We start from the raw sequence: 22149 nt of genomic DNA on the forward strand, positions 1-22149 counted from the left end.
GTTCGTTAGAGAGAATTCTGTTCCTCAACAAGTAATTTTACCCACTTGGTGCTAATGTGGAACTAGCTTTTTCTCAATATTTCAGTGACAACAGTGCTGTTTGCTGGCAAAATTTTAGCACTCCTAAGCTCTCTGCTTTCCAAACTGTGCCTAAGTATCAGAGTGAAACAGATCATCAGAAATCTGACAGCAGAAGAGATCTCACAATTATGGTCCTGAAGTACGTGTACTTGACAACACAGGGCTCCACTTGTTACCTACCCAAATGTTAATTTTCTATTGGATGTCGTTTTTTTTCTCCCTTCATATCACCACCTCATTATACACTATCTACTCACTGCTATTTGTTCTCAGCAAACCACCCGCAATGTAGTCAGCGACTTGCTGCTTAGGAGGAGCCTCCTTCTCTATGAAGGCTATAGGAGCTGGGAGCCTCTGTCTCTACTGGAGCCACTGGAGTTGTATCCTGTTTCTGGGTGATGCTTCCAAGGTTGGGCATTCGTGCTTTCTATAGGAGAGATTGGACTCAAGATGCTGTATAGTGGATCACAAGCCAACAGGAATGCAGTGGGGCTGCCCCTATGTGGGCACAAACACTTAGCTTGCTCTGAGGCCAGGCTACAATTCCTGTAAGGGTGGCAATGCTGTGCATTCTCCTTTCCTTCTGCTTTTCTGATTAAGATCACTGACAGTAGTAAGACCATTGGCAGTAATAACAAGATCAGGTACAGAGTCGTTATTCAAAGCCAAAGAATAACCCTGTGCTGACAGCTCAGTAGACTAATTATTTCCTATGTCTCTTAGTGAGGTGAGAGGATCTAATGTCCAACAGAAACGAGGTAATAGGAGTATGTATGGTGGGAAGATTGTGTGTATAGTCTTATCAGTTGGATCTAACTAGAAGACTGTACACAATTTCTCATACATTCTGCAACACGTGGAAGGCTAGTTCTCGGGGTTTTTTAAAGGGAAGGTGAGAAAAATTAAGGCAAACTAAATAAAGCTACTGAGAACAGAGTATTCAGGGAAAACAGTAGTTTGTATAGGTTCTTTCTGACTCTATTTTTCTGACTAGCCATTTAAAAACTGACTGTAAGTCTACTTTTGCAACTGCACTAGTGCTTCAGGAGACCATACGGTGACAAGACTGTCAGTGAACTGAGTTACCTTTACCACCATAGCTGCATAGGTCACATCAGCTCGCCACAACTGTGGAATTGACCATCCAACCATTGGATCTGCTTCATCATTGTATATGGGAACAGAAGCAAAATTTGGAAACAACTTCTGAATTTGCTCAACTGCTTCCACTTCTTGTTGCAATATGTAGAGAGAATTCCCACTGCCCTGCAACAATATTTTATATCTGCTTAGTGAAAGTGAGAAAATAGTGGCAAATGTACAGTATTCTCTGAAAACATGTCCTTGGTATTTCTGAAGAACAGAGGATGAGACAGAATTTACCTAATCCACTATGGTGTGTGCTGTTTGGAAGAGCTCATTCTAGAAGATAAAATGCAAAAGAAATAGAGGAGTTGTTTCCACCTGGGAATAAGGCACAAGCAAATTTGCTTCGAGTTGAAAATTTTCAATTGAACATTTTCAAACATTCTTTAGAATAGGTAGCTATTCTTCCTGCTACAAGCAAGACACTCATCTGACAGTCACCTTCAGAAATTAGAATAAAGTCAAATTTGACACTGAACTGATTACGAAATAACTTCCTTCAAACTGAATTCTTGGACTGACTTTTTTATGTAGAGAGATGTAGTCCAGCCTTATGCCAGTCTCTCCTGTGAAGAAGTTGGTTCCATTGTAGCAGTGATATAGAAGACTCCAGCATATGGGTGACTTGGGGAAGGGGTGGAAGGAGTCTCCTGGCCCGCCAAATTTCAGCAGAGGACTGGCTGCTCTTAATCCTTCTGAGCAAGCATCATAATAGTTGAGAAATCCTGAAGTGCAAGCAGATGCATGTATCAAAGATGATTACTCAAAACAGAATCTTGATATAAAACTAAGGGGAGATGTTATAATTCTTTCTATTATGCATTCATTGTTAGGAAACATACTCAATGAACCTCAGAAGCTGGAACTACTCTTTTCCATGCACTGATGACACGAAATGTCAAAATCTCAGCTTCATTCAGGTTGTTCCTCCAAAGACCTTGTGAGAATAGGTTCCTAAAGGATGCATCAACCAATAAACAGTTTTCCTCCAACTCCACCATTGCCCTCCTACGCCATAACACAATTTTATATCCAAATAATGAACAAGGTCTTATTAACATAACTTCTGTTCTGTTTTCCCTTTTCTGCTATCCCCGTATTTATACTAATCTCCCCAAGCAGGGAAAATGTGCCTATTACAGTCAGTAGCATGACCTGAGTAAAGCATACTAAATACACCTTAACATTTCTTATCTATCTCATTTCTTTGCTAGTATCTTTACTCCCTCCCTGTTTCACCCCAGCTCTCATATTATTAGAGTAGTAAGTGCTACAAAACAGACTTACCTTTCACTGTCATAGACACGTTATCAAAGTCATGGTGATCTGGTTCATTCCAAGTTTCAAAATTCCATTTAGAAACATGTTCCAATCCGTATCTATCTATATAAGAGGCTTCATTTAGTAATGAGCTTCAGTTTATGCACAAACAATTTCTATCAGTCTTGTATTCCATGTGAGGTTTAGCAGCCAGAGCTACAATGGGGTGTAAATACTGTTTATTTTTAATAATCAGGGAAATATGATTTTGTTAATTTTGAAATGATTTTTCATTTTGGATCAAATACAGCAATATTTGAAAAAGATGAAAGGATCTACCCAAAAAATTAGAGATTAGGATGATGTGGATTATAGACTTGTGGTCAGAGCACTCATCTAACTTGTGGGATACTCAGGTTCAGGCTTCTCTGTGGTTGGGAGATAGTTGAATCTGTCATGAGAGCAGGATTCAATTTACCATGCCCTAGGGCGAACCAGCAGCTTATGGCCACAACCACATGAAGAAGCTGGAACTCAGTCCTCAGAAGCAGGCCAAGTGTGGTGTCCAGAACACATTACTTGTTCAGGGTGCTGCTCTTGGGTCACCAGAAAGGGGGCTACTGCTCCACCAGCTGGTTGTTCTGACATGAGTCTTCTGTTCTGAAATCCAGTGTTTTGTTATTGATTGCAATCCAAAGAACTTTAGGAGATAGTCAGAAGTTGGGATTATAATACCCTAAACTGTCAGGTAGTTCATTTTTGTTTTTTATTTTTGAGGGGAACTTACCTATATATCTCCTGGCCAGCAGTCTAATCAAGTTCCTCCACCTTACCACCTGGTCTTTATCTTCAAAATCTATAAAATACCCTGATGGACTTCCCATCAACTCAAATCCTAAAATAGATACAAAAGATTAGTTTCTTTTTCTTTTCTTTTTTTTTTTTTTGTGAATGGTATTTCCTTTTGATTAACTCAGAGTTTATTCTATTATCTAACACTAACTGGTCAATAAAGAGGAACAGATAATGACGTAGCATCCCTTAAATAGGGTTTCTTTCCTGTTCCTACATGTTTTCCACAGGCATACTTCAGATCTGAGGTTGCTTACTCTTGGTTCTTATCAATGACATTATCCAAAGTAAAACTTAAATCATAACTTCAAGGTTGAAGTGGAACTTCAGATTTTGCATGTTTGCAGAAAGGGAAGCTACACCTCAAAGATCCGCTTCTCTAGCCCCTTCCTCGGTACACAGTTTTCTCCTCTTCAGGAGAACTCATTTCACAATTCATGTATCTCAGACTAGTTTTTAAAGTGATATAAAAGCAATAGGAGGATGTTGCCTTAATTGTTCCAACGGTGTTTTTTGCAGAGTTAGTATTTACATTTACAGAAGGTAAATGCAAGTAAAAAAAAAAAAACCCTGAATTTTGATCAGTTATCGTTGGCAATGCTCACTAAGAATTGGCTGATAATCGCACAATATGGGCAAACAGATACAAACCAAGCTGTGGAGACAGGTAGCTGCCCCTACCTGGAATTAGTTTATTCTCCCAGAGGTGATCCATAAGGTTATCCAAGGCAGTAAAATTGTAGTGAAGTTTTCCATTTGTCACTCTGAAGTACAAAGGTAATAGAAAATACAAACATAAATATTGTAGCAAAGGCAGCACTTGGTTGTAGATAATGGGTCAGATGATTGCAATTTCTTGGCTCTCAAAATTTACATGTAGGATTCTTGAGACTGGATACAAATTTCCTTTCTTTGTTCACAGTGCAGGTTTCTTCTCTTGCCCAGCCCATGCTGTATTCCTCTCCCAGAAACAGGAACAGAAGCATTATAACGAAGCTGAACAGTGAAGTTCTCAGCAGGGTGTGAAGATCACTAACTTTTTTGAAGTGAAATTCACCCATATTTTCATTTGCTATCTTGCTATTTTGGGTTCCATTTGATAAGCTACTGCTAGGTCAGCTGGCCTCCACCTTAGCTCATATGCAGTCCTTCTTAATAATCTTTAGTTTGTAACACAATATAGTTTTCTTAGCAGTACTACTTACAGGTTTAGTACCAACTGAGAAATACCTCTCTTTCTCAGGAAGCACTGAATTTATTCGTATGTTGAATTGACTGTAATTTTTACTTCAGTGTTAGCATTTGCTGACTATCTCTTCTGTGGCTCTCTAGATCTCAGGCTGCAATAACTTGTATTTCCAATTTGTATCTGTATTTAAAGCCTGCACCATTTCTGCCAGGTTTGAACTCTTGGGATTAAAAACTTAAGAGTAGTTCCATGAAGTATTTCCTTCATGTCAGTGAATTTTGCAAGACCATAGTAAAATTCTGGGAACGCACCAACAGGTGAACAGTAGAGTTCTTCTGTGCAGGGGCCAAAAACTGGGATTTGCAATCTATGTATGCTACACTTGAAGCAATATTTTAAATTCCTGAAAGACTTTCTTGCTGTTATCCAAATGAAACATATAAAATGTTATGTGTTGATCAATGTGTTTTTCCCTTAACTTTTGAACCTGTAGGCTGACAGGGTGGGAGATGTCTGATCAGTATGAAGTGCCAAATAGGAATTAAAAATAAACTTTTATTGACAATATTCTGGTAGTGTAATCGACTGCCATTTAGCATAAGCCTTAGCCTGGTATCCAGTTTCTGTCCTCAGTATGCCCTGAGCAAAAGGCTTTGTAAGCACCTTTGAGGTCAGGCCCAGCCCTTGTCATTTAGGAGGGTTCCTGGTCTTGCCAGTGCATGTCAAAGCTGCTCTCTCCAGCCTTGCCACAGTGCCGAATTTAATAACTCTTGTACAGTTCAGCCCGGGCTCTGCCACTTCTGTCTTGCCTGCTCTGCTTCTGTGGAAAGCTGTATAAATCAGCTGCAGATGTAATGACCTACGTGTGATGGAAGTGGGAGAGACAGTTAAGTATAGGGACTGTTATCAGTGTTAGTAAGACAAACTGGGCACTTAGGTAGGAGTGGGAGTAGAGTAGCAAACAGAGGATCTCTTAAATCATGGCCTGGTTCTGTACTGAGATTCACAACTTGTTTCTCTGTCTGCTCTGAGTAGGGGAGGAGGACTCCAACCCTTTTAGACTGAAGGAAGAGGCTCTTCCTCTGTGCTTTCTTGCCAGGTGAGTGTTTCAGTTAAGAATTTCTAATAATAATCCTGAAGAGAAATAAGCTGAGTTGATAGAATTGCCTAGTGAAAAAGAATAGAGAAAACTATGCCATCTGAAGAGGACAAACTGCTGTCAGCATCTCTGACTGCTGTCTACTGATGCACATTACTAACTAGCAAACTCAGAGGAAAACAGGACAGGCAAAACAAAAATAAGCTAAGCCGTATCTACCGTACTAACTCCATCTGTGATGTAACCAAGCATACAACAGTCCCAATGTGGCCACGGTCTTTCACCAAAAATCTAAAGTTGTCTTTTCTCTTTTAAAATACATTCTATCACCACAGTAGAAATTGTCGTGTCTGCATCCACTGATTGGCTTACTGTTCCTGCCAAAAACAAATTATGGAGCTGTGAAAGAAGCAGATAGCAGAAAGATATTCATTTACTTTCATGGCCATAACAACATTTTACAAATTACTCCTGAATTAAAGAATGGCTATTTGGAATTTTTTTTTCTCACTTAGAGATTTAAAAAGTTTGACAGTCCCATTCCAAAGTTCAAAGATATTTTGCTGCAAAATGTAGTTCTGCTCCCTGAGATCCATTAACTCTATTTTGAGTTATACCCTGTGTTCTATTGAAATATTTGCTTACATAAGCACTTACAGTCAGTGAGCATAAGAATCATTAACTTTACTGTCTTGTAAAAACTTAATAATGCTGTTCAAATAATAGCAAAGCAACAAGTGTCTTCCTGACTCTAGTTTAAGGTCTATACAGTATTATGTAAAAATATAACTAAATAAAGCTCTATCCTATGCATGTATACTTAGGATTCCAGCGTATCTCCATTTTTCTTCCAGTGTCCTTTTAAGTAAAACACCTAAAACAAAACACCATTGCTAACCATGACAGAAGTAATGGGATTCTAGGTGCTGTGTTATGTATGCAAAAATAGAGGCACTTCTTACGTCTTTTGGCTGATCTGCCATTTTATGAGAACCTTTTCTTGCTTGCAAATGGATTAGGCAGTAAGCTCCTGACTTAACAAGCTGACTATTTGAATGATATGACTGTCTGCTTTAACATCTTGACCTTATTCTTACTCATGCTACTCTACGTGTGTAAAATTGATGCTTAGTTTTTGCGTTTTATAAGACCTGTATATGACTACTAGATATGAGGTGTTGGAAACTGACTGCCATGTGTGAGACATAGCAATAACATTATCGGCTGCTATTATTTCCAAATATTCTCCATGGTGAAAACTTGGCTCAGCTGTCAGGCTGCCTTAAGGAGTAATATTAAACATTTGACCAAACTGATGACCAAATGGACTGATAATGAAATCAAAATTGTTACAGCTGTGTAACATGGTAAATCAGTGACCCAGGACAAACTGACTTGACACAGTCAAAGTTGTTCAAAACAGCTTTGTACATCTGACCTACAACCTGTTTGTGCAGTATCATCTACCTGTGACTAGGTCCTTGGTAGCAAGCTCACAGACTTTTATAGTCTTTTACCTTCTTTTTTTTGCCTGATTCATTTCTGGTATCTTTGCTCTTAAATTGTGGCCACGGGCTGCCACTGCCTGCCATGAGCAGGCAGAATCTGAGTCCATGTCATTTCAGTTCAATGCTTGCTAAGCTCTGGTTGTTCATTGTTTTCTGTTGAGTCTTTCTGACATGGAGCAGCAACTACTGTTCTGATAACTCCTTCTGTGCCTGCCTTTGAAAAGTTCCTCAGTCTGCAAGACTTGCCAGATAAGGCCTTCTTCTTCTTTAGTCATAACAAGCAAATATGCTGAACCATACTTACAGGCATTCGAGTAACAATGCCCTAGCAAGCCCCAGGCCTGAAAGCTGGTATACTCCAGGGACAGCTGTGTGCTGGTGAAGTGTCCTTCCAGCCTTAGTCTGCCATAGTCCCAGGTCCAAACACATTTTGCACATGCTATCTTCTGAGGGGAGAGAGTTGTGTGGTGAACACCATAGGGAAGGAGAGTAGCCTCTGAGACAACATGCAGTGAGATCACCAGACTGGATTACATTTTTATGACACCTTCAGTTTAAACTCATTCACTAACCTAAGTCCCTTGGGATGGAAGGTGTGAGTTAGCTTTGGTTGTCAACACCCTACATCACAGCCAGATATGCTCGATTTAGCATAACTGGATTCTGCTCCCAGATGGTAGTTATAGCTCCTACCATGCTCAACAGGTTGCATTTGCTGCTTCTTTTCTGACCTGAGTTGATCCGGTCCAGGGATATAATGGTAAGTTCAGGAAAGCAAATACACTCACAGACATTGGACCAAGTATCTTATCTATAAATAAGAAAGCAAGAAAACATAGGTAGGGAATGTTCCTTTCCCAGTAATCTTCAGTCAAGTATTGAATCTCTGATAACGCTTCAAGCAAACTTTATCAACTTTTCTTGTCATAATTTGAACAATATTCCCGGGAATAGGAAACCTTGAGGCTGATCCCATGTGGGTAGGTCAGTCCCTCTTTAGGAATCCAAAGGTGCTATGTGGCATGACTATCACTAGAGGAATTTTGTTAAAGCAAGTTTTATCTGGCCTACTATTGATATCACCAGCAAATAAACACACACACACATTCACACATACATGCACACGTATGTATGTATGTATATGAGAACAGTGCCTTTCTTATCCTTTCATTCTCACTCAGCTGGTATTACCCCTCTTTGCTTTGCTGTTGGATGCAATTACCACACACATCAGAATCACACAATCACAGAAAGGGTAAGGTTGGAAGGGACCTCTGGAGATCATCTTGTCCAGACTCCACGCTAAAGCTGTGTCACCTAGAGCATGTTAGACAGGGTTGCATCCAAGTGAGTTTTGAATATCTCCAGAGAAGGAGACTCCACAACCTCTTTGGGCAACCTGGTCCAGGGGTCTGTCACTCTCACAGGGAAGAAATTCCCCCTCACATTCAGGTAGAACTTCCTGTGGTTCAGTTTTTGCCCATTGCCTCTTGTCCTTTCGCATGGCACTACTGAAAAGAGTTCAGCCCCATCCCCTTGACACCCTCCCTTCAGGTACTTGTACACATTGATAAGATCCCCCCTCAGTCCTCTCCTCCCCAGGCTGAACAGGCCCAGCTCTCGCAGCCATTCCACATGGGGCAGGTGCTCCAGCCTCCTGATCATCTTCGTAGCCCTACGCTGGACTCTTTCCAGTAGCTCCATGTCTCTCTTGTACTGAGGAGCCCACAACTGGATGCAGTACTTGAGGTGTGGTCTCACCAGAGCTGAGTAGAGGGATCAGAGCTGAGTAGAAATCATCTCCCTTGACCTGCTGGCAATACTCTTCCCAATGCACCCCAGGATACCACTGGCCTTCCTGGCCACAAGGGCACATTGCTGGCTCCTAGTCAACTTGCTGTCCATCCCCACTCCCAGGTCCTTCTCTGCAGAGCTGTTTTCTAGCAGGTCAGACCCCAGCCTGTACTGGTGCAGAGTTATTCCACCCGAAGTGCAGAACTCTGCACTTGCCCCATTGAACCTCATTAGGTTTCTCTCTGCCCATCTCTCCAGCCTGTCCAAGTCTCTCTGAAGCTGATTGATGACCGATAATTCAGCTCACTGTCACCAGCGTCTAAGAACAGCAGTAGCAACTGGGCCAGATCTGTCTATTGCCTGCCTGCAACCTCTCTTCTGGTAGATGGGTGGTAGTGACTTGCTGCAACCAGTCCTAAAAAAGCAGAGCCTGCTTATATCTCTGTGAGGAGCTTCTGCTAGGAAATACTGCAGGACCAGTGGCAAATGCAGCCAAAAAATAGAGATAGAAAACTTGCACAAGGTGTTGGCAATGGTGAGGTGCAAATAACACCTTTGCAGTAAGCAAAACTTTTCAGCGGGGTAGTGGCTGACCTAAGAATTGAAAGGCAAACTCCATAAGGGAGCTACTCCAAAAAAATCTTTACCCCATAGGATGCTTTCTGTTACAGTTTTACTCAGAGATAAGTAGAAGGGTTAGCTGCAGTACAGTCTGGAATAGCAGGCACTCTGCTGTGTTGTCAGCTGAGATAATGACCATATTACATGCCAGTGTTAGTTTGATGGGGATGTGTAGCTGTGTACCAGACCATCTTTGTCCTGCCTGATAATCTAGTTCATGTAAGCATCCACTCCCTTGGCCATCCTGCCAGCACATATACTGATAGTCTTTGCCTGGGTAGCACAGTCACTGTTGTTTTAATGACTATAAATATGTGTAAGTAAATGCTCCCTCTCAAGGGCAAACAGTTGTTGCTGGAGGTCATCACTGTGTGGACCATCCTTAGATACAGTGTCCCAGGGAACTGCTCACTGCTTTACTAGTGTCCCTGATGCTATTTTAGAGACTCCAGAACAGGTGAGACATTTATTATGAGCCAAGCTGAAAAAGGTGTCCTTCTAACCTGGAGAGGACTCAGTGTTCAAAGCTGACTCTCTCTCTTTGCAGTTGAACAGAAAACTGTTTCCGGAGGTTGTTCTTTGGAAAGATGTAAGCACTGATAAGCTATGCCAGTTTGATCTACTGTCACCATATTCTCCAGAAATAACTTTTCAGAAGTAACTGTCTTTTTTTCTTCGGCCACAGGACCAAGTTGTGGAAGTGGGCATGTGGCACGTGAGCTTTGGGGTTCAATATCTTCAAGGTGAAAGTCAAGAGCTCTGGATAGGATATGTTAGCAGGTTTATCTTTTCCAAGATAGCAACACATTGCTTTCCAAGTCCCTCTTACCACACAGAAGGATCCTACTTGTTTTTTTACTTGACTTTTGGTAGGTATGAGGAATGAACTGAAGCCAGTTTAAAGTTCAGGCTGTTGCAAAGACTTTGCTCCAAAACCACCAGTTGTCTACATGAGCACCTTATTCTGCTGAGTATTTAGAAAAAAACTCCTGACCTTAAAAGCAGGTTCTAAAACTTATTTCTCACAGTATATGAAGGGCAGAATGTATCATTAGCATTCACCTTTCCAGAGGCTGCTTTCTCAGCAGTTATTCCTTCAAGTTTCCTCAACATCAACCAAAAAAACTACTAAACTGGTACTGAAGGTTCAAGCATAAGATGATTAATGAATAACTATGAAATCACCAACCTTGTGGTTTATTAATAAACACCTCTCTGCCTTCTGAACTCAGTGGAAGCTGACAGCATGGCATTCATTCATATGAGATCTGCTTGTACTATGTTCTTGCTCTACTTGCTTCTGCATCTTATGATCATTTTAGCTACAGTAAATCTGTCTTCTTCTCTGAAATTTCTATGTCCCAAAATGCCCATGATAACCTGAAGAGACAGATGGAGCTTTCTGTAGGTTGTTAAATTTTATCTCTTCATGCTTTACAGGAAAAACATAGCCTATGATTTTCAGGTAGACTCTGCAGACCAAATTAGCTCCTCACTCTGAGTTTTTTTTTCACAGCTGCAAAGCCAAAGAGTACTGCATCCACCACTGCAAAAAGTTATTTCATCACTTCCACTTTTATTAGCAATAATGCTTATCTGCATTTGCTTCCCAACTGTATCATTTATCTAAGCAGGGATCAAAAGTCTGCCTGTTTCACACGCAGACTAGTACAGCTCCCGTACAGGCAAAATGCCAAAGGTTTAGCCCATGCTATGCAGCTCTCTGGGAGCAGAGTGAGGCCTGTGCTATGCATAATTAGGCTTCCCTGTAGAGTGAGTGAGTCAGCTCAGCAATAAGGGGAGGATACAGTACAAAACTGCACAGCCAGGCAGCATCCAGCCCTTGCTGATGTCACAGCTTGTCATAGTTAATACATCCACACAACCAACCAGCATGATACATGCACATAACAAAGGAGGGGTATGAATCTTTGTGGTTTAGGAACAAATTGTTTTTGTACATGCAAAACATAACCTCTATTATTTAATGGAAAGCAGTATTTCCTCCACTGTTTCCAGAAGGCTGTGCATTCAGCTGAATCTTTTTTTTCTTTTGAATACATAAAGAACAGAACTGATTTTGATTTATATAGCATTTTAGCTAGCTTCTTTCCTCTTTAAAATCAGCATTATTTAACTTTTACCTTGCAAACCAATTCACAGTATCATTGTTGCAATATGGCTAAATCTGACATGCACACAAACGCGAGCAATGAACGTTCTCAAGCTGCTAGAAATCGTGGCCTATGATTTACCACTTCTTACTCAGCCTGCTTCTGTGAGCACAGTCTCAGTCCTTCCTTCAGCAATGTGCGTGCTGTGTGTGAGGGGAAGAGAGAGAGGCAGACAAAGCATCAGCAGCTCCCTGTGCAGAGGTGAGTTAGCTTGCCAGGAAAATACTGTAAGACTCCTGTGTCTCTTTCCCCCATCTCTTTCCCAAAATTTAAACAAATTCAAGATGTGAAAGGGGAACAGGCTATGAAAGTATAACAATACAGGCAACAGTGTAAGGCATTTTATAATCTGTCATCTCCAGACATGTGAATTTATCCAGTCAGACCATCTAAGCATGGATGTTTTAAATACTGATAATGAGATCTGTTTTGTCTACATTCATTTATGAAAGGATGTAATCAAATAACAATAATTAGAATCCAGCAGCAGGAAATGTTTTTTGACCGGTTCTTCAATACAAATTTAAAGGTACTTTAAAAACTAGGTTCAGTTACTGTATGAAAGCTTGGTTGCTATATCTGACCTTTCTTTCTGATTGGGTTTGGTTTATGGAGGTGATTTGTACCTGCGCAACACATGACTGCAAGTATAATGTTAACTGTGGTTTTATGTGGTCCTTGCTGATGACATTTAAAAATAATGTCATCAGCAAGGAAACATTCTCAAGAGAGAGGGTGGGGAGACTAAATCCATAATGAAGATTAAAAGGTGAGTAGATGCACAAAGAACGATGACCAAACGCTAAAACTAGTTTGAGTCAAACTCCTTTTGGCACTGCCAAGGAAAGCTGTCACCAAACTTTTCCTTCAAAATGGCAGTTGAACTGTTTTCTGTATGCATCCAGAATCCTAACTCAAGCACTCAGCCTAATATTTCCTCTTTATTGTAAGGAGTCTCCCATGTACTCAACTGACATTATCTTCTGGTCTCATTTCACAACTGCTACTGTTACTTCCTCAGTTTCACAGCTTTATTTTCTGCTTAGGCTTCTTTTATTATTTTGCCTGTTAGCTTTATGTGACAATATGGTCCAAAAGTATATGAATCACAGTATAGTGTAGGACATATCTTATTTACTGTCATACCTCTAGGAGTTTGAATGGTTGCTCCCCCTTGGAAAGTGTTGTTGTCAAGAGCTGAATTCAACAGTGTTCTACTAAGTATGCTCTGCGTATCTCACAAGCACCCAGGTTGCTCATAGGTTTCACTCATATGCTATAACTAGGTCTGAAATATTGTGAAATTTTTCAACTTTTCCACCATAATGTTCTTATAACCTATTTCCACTTGATGAGATGTGTAGTGAGGAGCCTCTAATTCGACAATTAAAAAACAGTCTATGAAAACCAAGAACATGAAGCTAAATAATGAAGGTGTGAAAATTTACAGCTAGCTTTCTCAGTTTGTGCATTCTCTAATGTCTAGTTGAAGTGGCGATAGCTCACAATGATTAAGTCCAGCTGCTTCCTCATCTATTTGCACAATAGCTATGCTTTCAGCAATGTTTTTCTATGACAATTCTTGTCTGCCCAAAGGCAGTCATCTCAATAGTATGTCTTTTTTGAATATACTCCTGATATGCAAAATGAAAAAGAGAACAAGTCTTCACTAGCTGATAGTGAGTTTATTCCCTAATATACTCATGTTTGATGACTTACGATGACAAAAATGCACAGAGAATATGTCAAGCACTGCCAGCTCTTAATCCTTCAAAATTTTTGTGATGAATGGTTTCTGAATACTTCAGAACTGATGAATGCATGCTATAACCCAATCCAGAAAAAGCAAGTCTTTAAATGGCAGTCCAATGTTACCGCTTGGCTTTTCAACATAAAAATGGCAAGATCTATTAAGATGAAGGAGATAAAAGTAATCTACTGCATTTATGGACAGTTTTGAATGAGTTATGAACCTGTAGCTCTCCACAGACTAACTGATAATTTCATTCTAAACCTGTTCTTGGCATTACAAAGGAGGCTACCAATATATTATTAAATTTGATAATGAAAACTCTTCCACTCCATGCTTTACCTTGGTTAATGTTTAGCCTTTTTTTCTTTTTTCTTCCTCTCTCCCAAACAACATCTCCTGGTATGGAAAATATCTTCCTTTTCATTATAAAAATTAATTATGTTCTGTACTTAGGAAACATGGAAATTCAACTTATGGTCAGTAAACAGTGCTTTAATTTTTCTGCACGCAGTAATAGGCTCTGAGTTTTCAGTCAGGAGTGTCCATTAATGCAAGGAATAGGTGGAGGAAACATTCCTGAGAAACTGTCCTTACTATAGCAAATTTAACTCTAAGATTTAAGAGCATTAGTAGTAATGTTCTTCGTAACCTATTCAATAAGCACACTTTGGCTCCACAGTTTTGTCTGTTTAGTGTTGAAAATGACAAAAGGAAAGGTGACCATGTGACAAAGCCACTAACTGACTACTATGAGCCCTCTCATCCCTACACACTCTACAAGTAAATTGTAGATGCTCCGCTCTGCGAAACATTTTTCACTTAGGTGAGATTTCATTCTTCCAAAGGAGCTGAGTGTTGGGAAAGTTTGTAGGCTGATTTTCATGGGATGAAAATCACTGTAAGGAATTTTCAGTCATTAAGATCGACTCTTGACAGTTGTTACTTAGGACATCAATTCTGGGAATGGAACAGAGTGCCATCAAGACTACAGATCATTTGTTTTAGAGAGGAAAGCCGACAGGAAGACAAGCTCTGCCATTTTACGTTCCACAACATGTGAAGTTATGTAAATTCTTAGTCATAAAATTTATCAGCCAAGCCCCATCCATACTGTATTTTCACAAAAATCCTTTTCCAAAGGGCATGGCTACATTAACTACTGTAGACAGCTCAACACTATGTAGGACAGTTCCACATATTGCCTATCCTAATCCTGATTAAACTCAGTGACATTTGTCTAAATGAAGCAAATATACAAAATTCATGGAATTGCCAAGTGCAGGGACTGCACTTCTATTTGATCTCCACATAAAACAGGCTCTATTGAAACTAAAGTAAGGATGAGTAAAAAGGCAGAGATTACTGGTCCCTGGAGCAACTTGCACAAGTCAGAAAACAGAATCTGTACTTTAATGATTTTAACCTTATCTCTTACCTGTAATTACACTGTGTAGGACAAAGATCTTCTCCAGTATTACAATTTTTTATGTTATCTGACTGTAAATACCAATGGAGTAATATAATTGGATAGACCCAATCTACATTACAACAGAATTTGTAATCTACTCTGTAGAAAGCTGTGCTCCTGAGGAACTGTGCTACTGTTGTGAGACTATTGCAGCTACTGTGTGCCTTTGCAAATGCTACTAAACTGGTTTTATATTTGTAGTGAGAAAAGGAGGAATGACTAGTAAAAGTTGGTCTTACTCAGTTTTGAATATGTATGTTTGCACTGAACTTGCCAGATTTCGGTTTCTTCTGTCAGCAGGGACTGCAGAAGATATGTTTTAAAAAAGTGTCAATCGCAAATCTTTCTCCTCCCACACGTACACCATTTTCAGCTGCACTGGAAATCTGCCACACCTAGAGAAGGGATACTAAGTGAACATATAAGTGATTTTAAAAATGCTGGAAAAACACATCAGAGTGCTTTCCCTGGTGATGCTGGCAAGGCCATGGAGGAAAGGTTATGGATCTTCACTTAACAAATTCAGTACTATTGGAAGAATTTTAAGTATTGGTTTTACTTTCTCTTCTTTGGTCATACTATAGACTTTGTGGCTTTTCTTCTGCTGTTGCAAGAGCTAAAAAACATCCTGAAATATTGGGGGGAAAGAGCTGCTTATGAGTGGAAGGAGGGAGCAGAAGCTAGGAGTTGTAGAAGGCCTTCCTATAGGTTGTTTTGGACTGAACTTCTATTATATAATTGTGGGTGGCCATTGCTTTCTATAACTAAGATGGTTCAGTAAAGCACTTGAAATAGCCACCTATTTTTAAAAGATACTGTTCCCTTTACCTTTTTATCTCCAGTTCTGCATTGGTAGTGCACTGGTATAACAAAACTTTGGCTATGAAAGCACTAGAGAACATTGACAAAAGAACTACAGTTGATGCGTATTTTTTGTGCTCCCATATTTCTTGTGACACATTCTCCAAACTTCAGCAGCCATTCTCAATGATGTCTAGGCCAAGTTTGAATATGTTGTACTAGATACTTTGCCCTGAAACTGTGAAGAGAACATTTTTCACATTAATCACAGTCTGAAGATAATGCCTAATGGTTTTATACTTGAATGATGATGGAGTCAAATCTGTCCTGGCTTTGGATGGTTCAGTGCTGCATTTAATGCATCCTTGTTCTTAGCTTTGATTCTGGTGTTAGATCACCACTGGAGTTCTTTACATAGTGCCTACAGTTCCAGCCACTTTGCAAGTGTTCATAATTCTACCACTCAGTGCTGACGCTAGCTACTTGTTCTCTTTAGACATAAAAATCGACAGAATTAGTGATACTTCAGATTCTATGTATAGACTAACATATAAGTTACTTTGTTTGCACCTGTGTGCAAAACACAGTCTGTTCTGGATTGACATTTGAACATGCTCTTGTTTTACGAAATACTAGAATAGTTATTTTATGCTGTGACTTACAAAGCCCAATTTTCTTTAGAGAAATAGTCCCCATTCTCTGAGAATCACCCATTCAGTCTAGACATCAGTCTAAACATTTCATTTCCTTCCAAATCAACAATTCTAAGTTAGTAAAAGTGGTAAAAAATCAGAAAAATAACACTAATTCATCATAGTGCAGTGGGAAGTCTTCCTCTCTGCCTTTCTGGTTTTAAGTAGCTTCCTTAAGCATTTCACAGTATTCATTCCTGTGATGGTCCTGTTGGTGTATAGGTGACAGCTGCTGTTTACAGTTTCCTCATTCATCCTGGAGTGATGTGACCATGCAGTATACCGAGTCCTCCTTCTCAGCAGCTGTCCTTGAAGCATTAGTGAGTTTGGTGAACAGTTTTGCCTGACAAGTATAAACTATTCTGCAGGTCAGCAAACAGACAAAGCTAGAAGGTGGTTCTGGCTGTACTCACTCAGCTGCACAAGACATCCACATGAGGAAATCAATTCAAAGATGAGGGAACTGAATGAGTTCTGCTGCCCTAACACTGTCCTGACTGACCACGCAATCAGTAGATAAACTGGCCAAGTAGGAAACTACCTGAAGAACCACAAAGAATGGCAGAAATAGAATTCTCTGGTCTCTGTTCCATAGAGAAAAAATGTAGTACCACCAGGCATTTTCTGTCTGAGGTAGCCATTTCAGCTTTTATAAAAACTAAGCTAAAGTAAGATGGGAGCTGCTTTGCAATCCTTATGAAAGAAAAAATAAAACTGCTCCATAATACAATTAGAAGGACAAACTGGAATATTTAGTATTACATTTACATAAATTATCCTCTGCAAATCAAATGACTTTGTTTTATGAGGTGTAGCACACGGTGACTGTGGTATAAAGGTACACTGCCACAAGTTTGAGGTTTAAGGGGATTTTAATTGACGCCGGTGTTAAACTTAGGTGTTTTCTATAAATTACTGCATTTACGGACTTCAAAAATTATGAGCAATGAAGAACAAGCCTATTTCATTTGCACTATGTGCTTTTTAAGATTTGATGTTATTGATTGTAGCCCAACAAACAAGCACTTTTAACCTTCCCCGTATGACTAATTTTACAGTGCACTATGATTTTTAAGTACGTAAATGTGTTACCTTATATGAATTGTATATATTAATACTGTGAATCGTTCTGAAAGCTCTTGAAATCCTCAAATTAATTTGAAAACAAAACCAAATACATTTTCTCTTTACAACATTGACTTTACAAGTGCCCTCAGGTAGATTTGGATTTTAACCTTTTATGGTTCTTAACCCAATTAATATAAGGCATCTGAAAATAAGTATAAACAGGAAGCCATACAAAAGAAAACAATCTGTGAACACTCAAGTAGTGATTAATGGTCAGAATTACTAATGTGTTTGTAGCACATCTTTCAGTCATTTCAGCTCATTACAATTGTTTCTCAAATACAAAATAAAGCATTTGAAACGGAAAGGCTTTTCAGAACTCAATCTTGTTTTCTTAGTGTCAGTGGAATTCAGAATGCTAGGATCTGCCCATTCAAAAATTATTGTTGGACTGAAGCTTTGATCAATACCTTCAACTATGGAGGTGAACCAGTATCTATACTATTAAAGCTCTGCTGAATCTTCTGTTGTTAGTACTTCTGTATGTTAAGTAAATCTTGTTTATCATAAAATGTAGTTACTTCAAAATTGGATTACTTTTGCAAATCCCAGAGACAGAATTAAAAACTGCTTTATTTCGTCCTTTTCTTCTCATTTGGAATTATCCTGTCCAGAGATACCTGATTTCCATTTCTTCTATTCCATGACTAGGTAGTGTCATTGTAAATAATGCCTAAATATTTCAAAATTTCAAATTTTTTTCTTTTAAATTTTCAGAATGTAATTTTTTATGATGGCTTGAAGTAAAACAGTTATAAAATTACAACTGATTCTGTATGATCAGGGTCAAATGATAAGCTGAACATTCTTTAGTACTCATTAGAGACAGAGATTTGGAAAAGTAGTGTTGGAGAGAAATGCAGAGATGTCTCTCTCAAAAAAAATGTTAAGTGAGGGGCAGAACCCAAATACTTTGCAACTACGATTGCAAATACAATCCTAACAGAAACAGACTGTAAAGGAGAACCAGGCAAATTCACTTTACTCCTGAAGCAGATAGCATGCAACATTTTAGAGGTCATTAGAGACGATGGCTTTTGGTTTTGAGGAGTAGGTAATAAGATGGATGGAAGGATAAAGCTGACAGACACTTTGCTTTACATGGCTTTATCTTCAAGAGAGAAAACAACACCTGAAGAAAAATGAATAGAAGTAAAAAAGACACTTTCTTTTTCACGATGCACAGCTCCAAAGAGACATACTCCTCTTCCAGTCTTAGGCATACAAAATTCATCATGTAGATGCACTAGTGTGTCCCTATTATGTGTACAATTCTTTTTAAGAGCTACTTGGGTAACAGTAAAGGGACAGATCTTGACTGTTGCTTGTCCAAGTCATTCTTCGCAGGACTTTCTACAGCAAAGTGAAAAGAGAAGGCTTATTCAAACCTAAAGGAAACTTTTGCGATGAGAATGCCATAAAAGATAAAATGTGCTTCACTTTCTGTTTAACCTTTATCTTTGGGGTTTATTTTTCCTTTGTGTTATTTTCATGGGTTTTTTTTCCTTTCTTTTTTAAGATTTTTTTCTTCCCGAGCAGGAATAATAAAGTTACATAAATGATAATTTGATGGGGCAGCTAATCCTGGGTACCATTTCCAGGCACACAAAGGACAAAAAGGTGAATGTAAGTAGTCAGCATCAACTCACAAAGGGGAAATCCTGCTTTACCAACCTGATACCCTTATCTGATGGAACAACTGGCTGAGTAGATGAGGGGAGAGCAGTGGATGTCATCTGCCCTAACTTCAGTAAGGTTTTTGACATTGTCTCACATCCTTCTAGATAAGCCAATGACAGGCTAGAGGAGCAAACAGTGAGGTGGACTGTTTTCAGTCTGGCTGAATGGCAGAGCTCAGAGGATTGTGATCAGTGGTACAAAGTCCAGTAGGAGGCCAGTTACTAGCCTTGTACCCTAGGTGTCAATAGCGGATCCAATACTGTTCAACTTATTGATGATCTGGATGACGCGATAGAGTATACCCTCAGCAGAAGGACCTCAAGAGGTTAAAGGAACGGGCCAAGAGGAACCTCATGAAGTTCAATAAGGGGAAGCGCAGAATCCTGCTCCTGGAGAGGAATAATCCCATGCACTAGTATGGTCGGGAAGCAGTTCTGTGGAAAAGGAGCTTTTCAGTGACAGGACAAAAGGCAGTGGGTACAAACTAAAACCAGGAACTTCCGTCAGAATATAAGAAAACACTGTTTTACCGTGAGGGTGACTGAGCACTGGCACAGGTTGCCCAGAGAGGTTGTGGAGCTTTCATCCTTGGAGATATTCAAAAGCCATCTGGATACAGCCTAGGGCAAGAAGCTCTAGGTGACCTTGCATGAGGAGGGGAGCGGACTAGGTGATCTCTCAGGGTCCCTTCTGACCTCAATCATCATGTAAATCTGTGAAAAGATGATGTTGGACTTTGCCCTCTACAGATGTGCCTGTGCATTTTACCCCTACAAACACTCCCTCTCCTGGCATGGAAAGAGGCTCCTTCTGTTGTCTGGCAACATAACCCTTTTGGGCCTTGCATTTCTCATCTGAGATTCTCACTGCATGAAATACTCACGTTCTTCCATGGCTGAAAAACATACACACTTCCAAATCCTTTATTTTGTAGGCCAACAAAATTTTACTGGTAAGAATACTGAAAAGTCAGTGGCCCCACAATATTTAACAAAGCCATTGCAAAATTAGAAAATGATTGTAGTTCCTGTGGGTCCTGGCCCACAGGATTTGTCCAATTTGTTCAACTACACTGTGTAGTAACATTAAATATTATTTATCATCTTAGCAGTTGGTGATTATTTGTCATTTGGATAAGCCTGCATCACCCAGAAGCCAAGGTAATAGACAGGGTACTTGGTCATTTACACACTTTGCAAACACTGAACAGAAAGATAGTCTTTGTCCCACTGATCTCCTGCCTACATTTTACAGTCTCCAATTTACAAGGAAGAGACCGAGATCTTGTGATCTGAACGAATCGGCATGAACTATGACCTCTAGCAGTCCCATCCTTTGTGTAGAACAGAAAAGAGCACTTATTCCAGCTTGCAAAATGCACTAATCTCAGGAAAGATTCGGGTTCTGTTCTTGTACATTGAATATGCAAAATTAAAAGCTAATGCTATATGAGGATGCATACAGCAGAAAAAATCTGAAATGAGAAGTAACTTCAAAGGTCAGAGATGCACTAGCCTGAACTCAGCATATTTTTTGGGTGAGTGCTAGTTAATTAATAATCTTACCTATTATTTATACTCAATTTCTTAGTAAGTGCCATATATATATATATCTAAATTTTCAGAGAAGTACAAGTGACAACAACATACCAAGCAGCAAGCTCAAGATCCCTTTACTTCCTATTCTTCCACTGAAGATTACATAGTTAATAATTATCCTTTATGCAAATAGAGCAAAGCCTTACCGAAGACTTTCATTCATACCAGTGTGCAAGAACTGCAGTCACAGAGCTGAACATTCTGTCAAAAAGCTGTACAGGTAAGAGAATTACTCCTCCCCATATTCAAACTCAAGCTTTATTTGTTTTTTGTCTGTTTTTGAAGTTGCAAAACTGTCTCTTTTCTATTACCTTACAGACTGCTGTTGCTTGTTATGTTGCACTACTAGTCTCTGCTTCATAAATATTGTTGATAATGCAGATACTGGTCAGAGTTTTGTAAAATATAGTGAGCTGCAGCCGGTATGTAAGTAATCTTCCCTGCCAAATACAATATAAAGTTCAAGATCAGGCATCTGGCTTCTTGTCCTCTGTACTTATAAAAATGGCATATATGAAGCTTATCTGGATCTCAAAGTATTGCATTAAAATTAAAAATGAGTACTTTCTTAGTGGTTAAATATGAAAGAGAGTTTCCAAAGATATCATCCTGATTGCTTATGATAAAAACAAGCGAGCAGGGAAAACATTAAGAAAAGGCGTAAGAATGAAATACAACTTGTTTTTCTGTACAACTTAAGCTGGCTAAACAGCCACGTTAACAAACCTGTAGCAAAAGCACAGAAAACAGATCTTACTGTTTAGCTTTGTGATTGATAGCTGAGTTCTTGAAATGCTGTCTTGAAAGATTTTTTTGAAAATAAACTTTCATTTTGGACAACCAGCTACTTCTCCAAAGGCCAAGAGTCTGATCTTAAAGAACATTCTCTGATCCCACAGAAAAAATCCTTTTGGTGGTCATGCCGTAGGACTGACCAGAAGAATAAGACAGTCTTGTCTTCAAATGCAAGACAAAATTTTGATCAGTATGTTCTGGAAACCCTGAACAAAGTAATTCCTAGAGAACTAGTGTAAATATAAGCAGACGCTTGATCATTTCCAAGGATAATCTGATGCACCAACTGTAACAACAGCTGCTGGTGGACTCTGAGTTCTCTTCTGGGCTGCTCACCATCTCTGGGTTTGCCTCATGGCAGAAGCAGTCTTACTCAGAGGGACCCTGGACTGAGAATTCTTTGAGTAAATATGAGTTTAATCACAGTTACTGGTGAATGCATTGAAAAAGAGCCCATCATGTCTTGGAAATCCTAAATTACATTAATAGCTGGCAATTAAAGTTGTCAAT

General features: G+C 39.4%; 1 protein-coding gene across 7 annotated transcripts in view; it reads right to left on the minus strand.

Moving 5' to 3' along the window:
• Positions 1-22149, minus strand: part of IDUA (alpha-L-iduronidase) — a 64937-nt gene that overhangs the window by 24497 nt on the left and 18291 nt on the right. For 6 of the 7 annotated variants that reach the window (XR_009961274.1, XR_009961273.1, XR_009961275.1 and 3 more), the window contains exons 3-7: positions 4021-4103; positions 3275-3382; positions 2515-2610; positions 1750-1952; positions 1168-1347 (exon numbers count right to left, since the gene is read on the minus strand). Coding sequence is in view for 4 of the 7 variants with exons in the window: in XM_062600455.1 (XP_062456439.1) it covers positions 1168-1347; positions 1750-1952; positions 2515-2610; positions 3275-3382; positions 4021-4103 (670 nt within the window). In the remaining 3 variants the exon portion in view is untranslated. The remainder of the gene's footprint in view (positions 1-1167; positions 1348-1749; positions 1953-2514; positions 2611-3274; positions 3383-4020; positions 4104-22149) is intronic. The other variant, XM_062600458.1, reaches the window with a different exon arrangement.

This window comes from Rhea pennata, chromosome Z (genome assembly GCF_028389875.1).
Source record: "Rhea pennata isolate bPtePen1 chromosome Z, bPtePen1.pri, whole genome shotgun sequence".
In the NCBI taxonomy this organism is placed as follows: domain Eukaryota; kingdom Metazoa; phylum Chordata; class Aves; order Rheiformes; family Rheidae; genus Rhea; species Rhea pennata.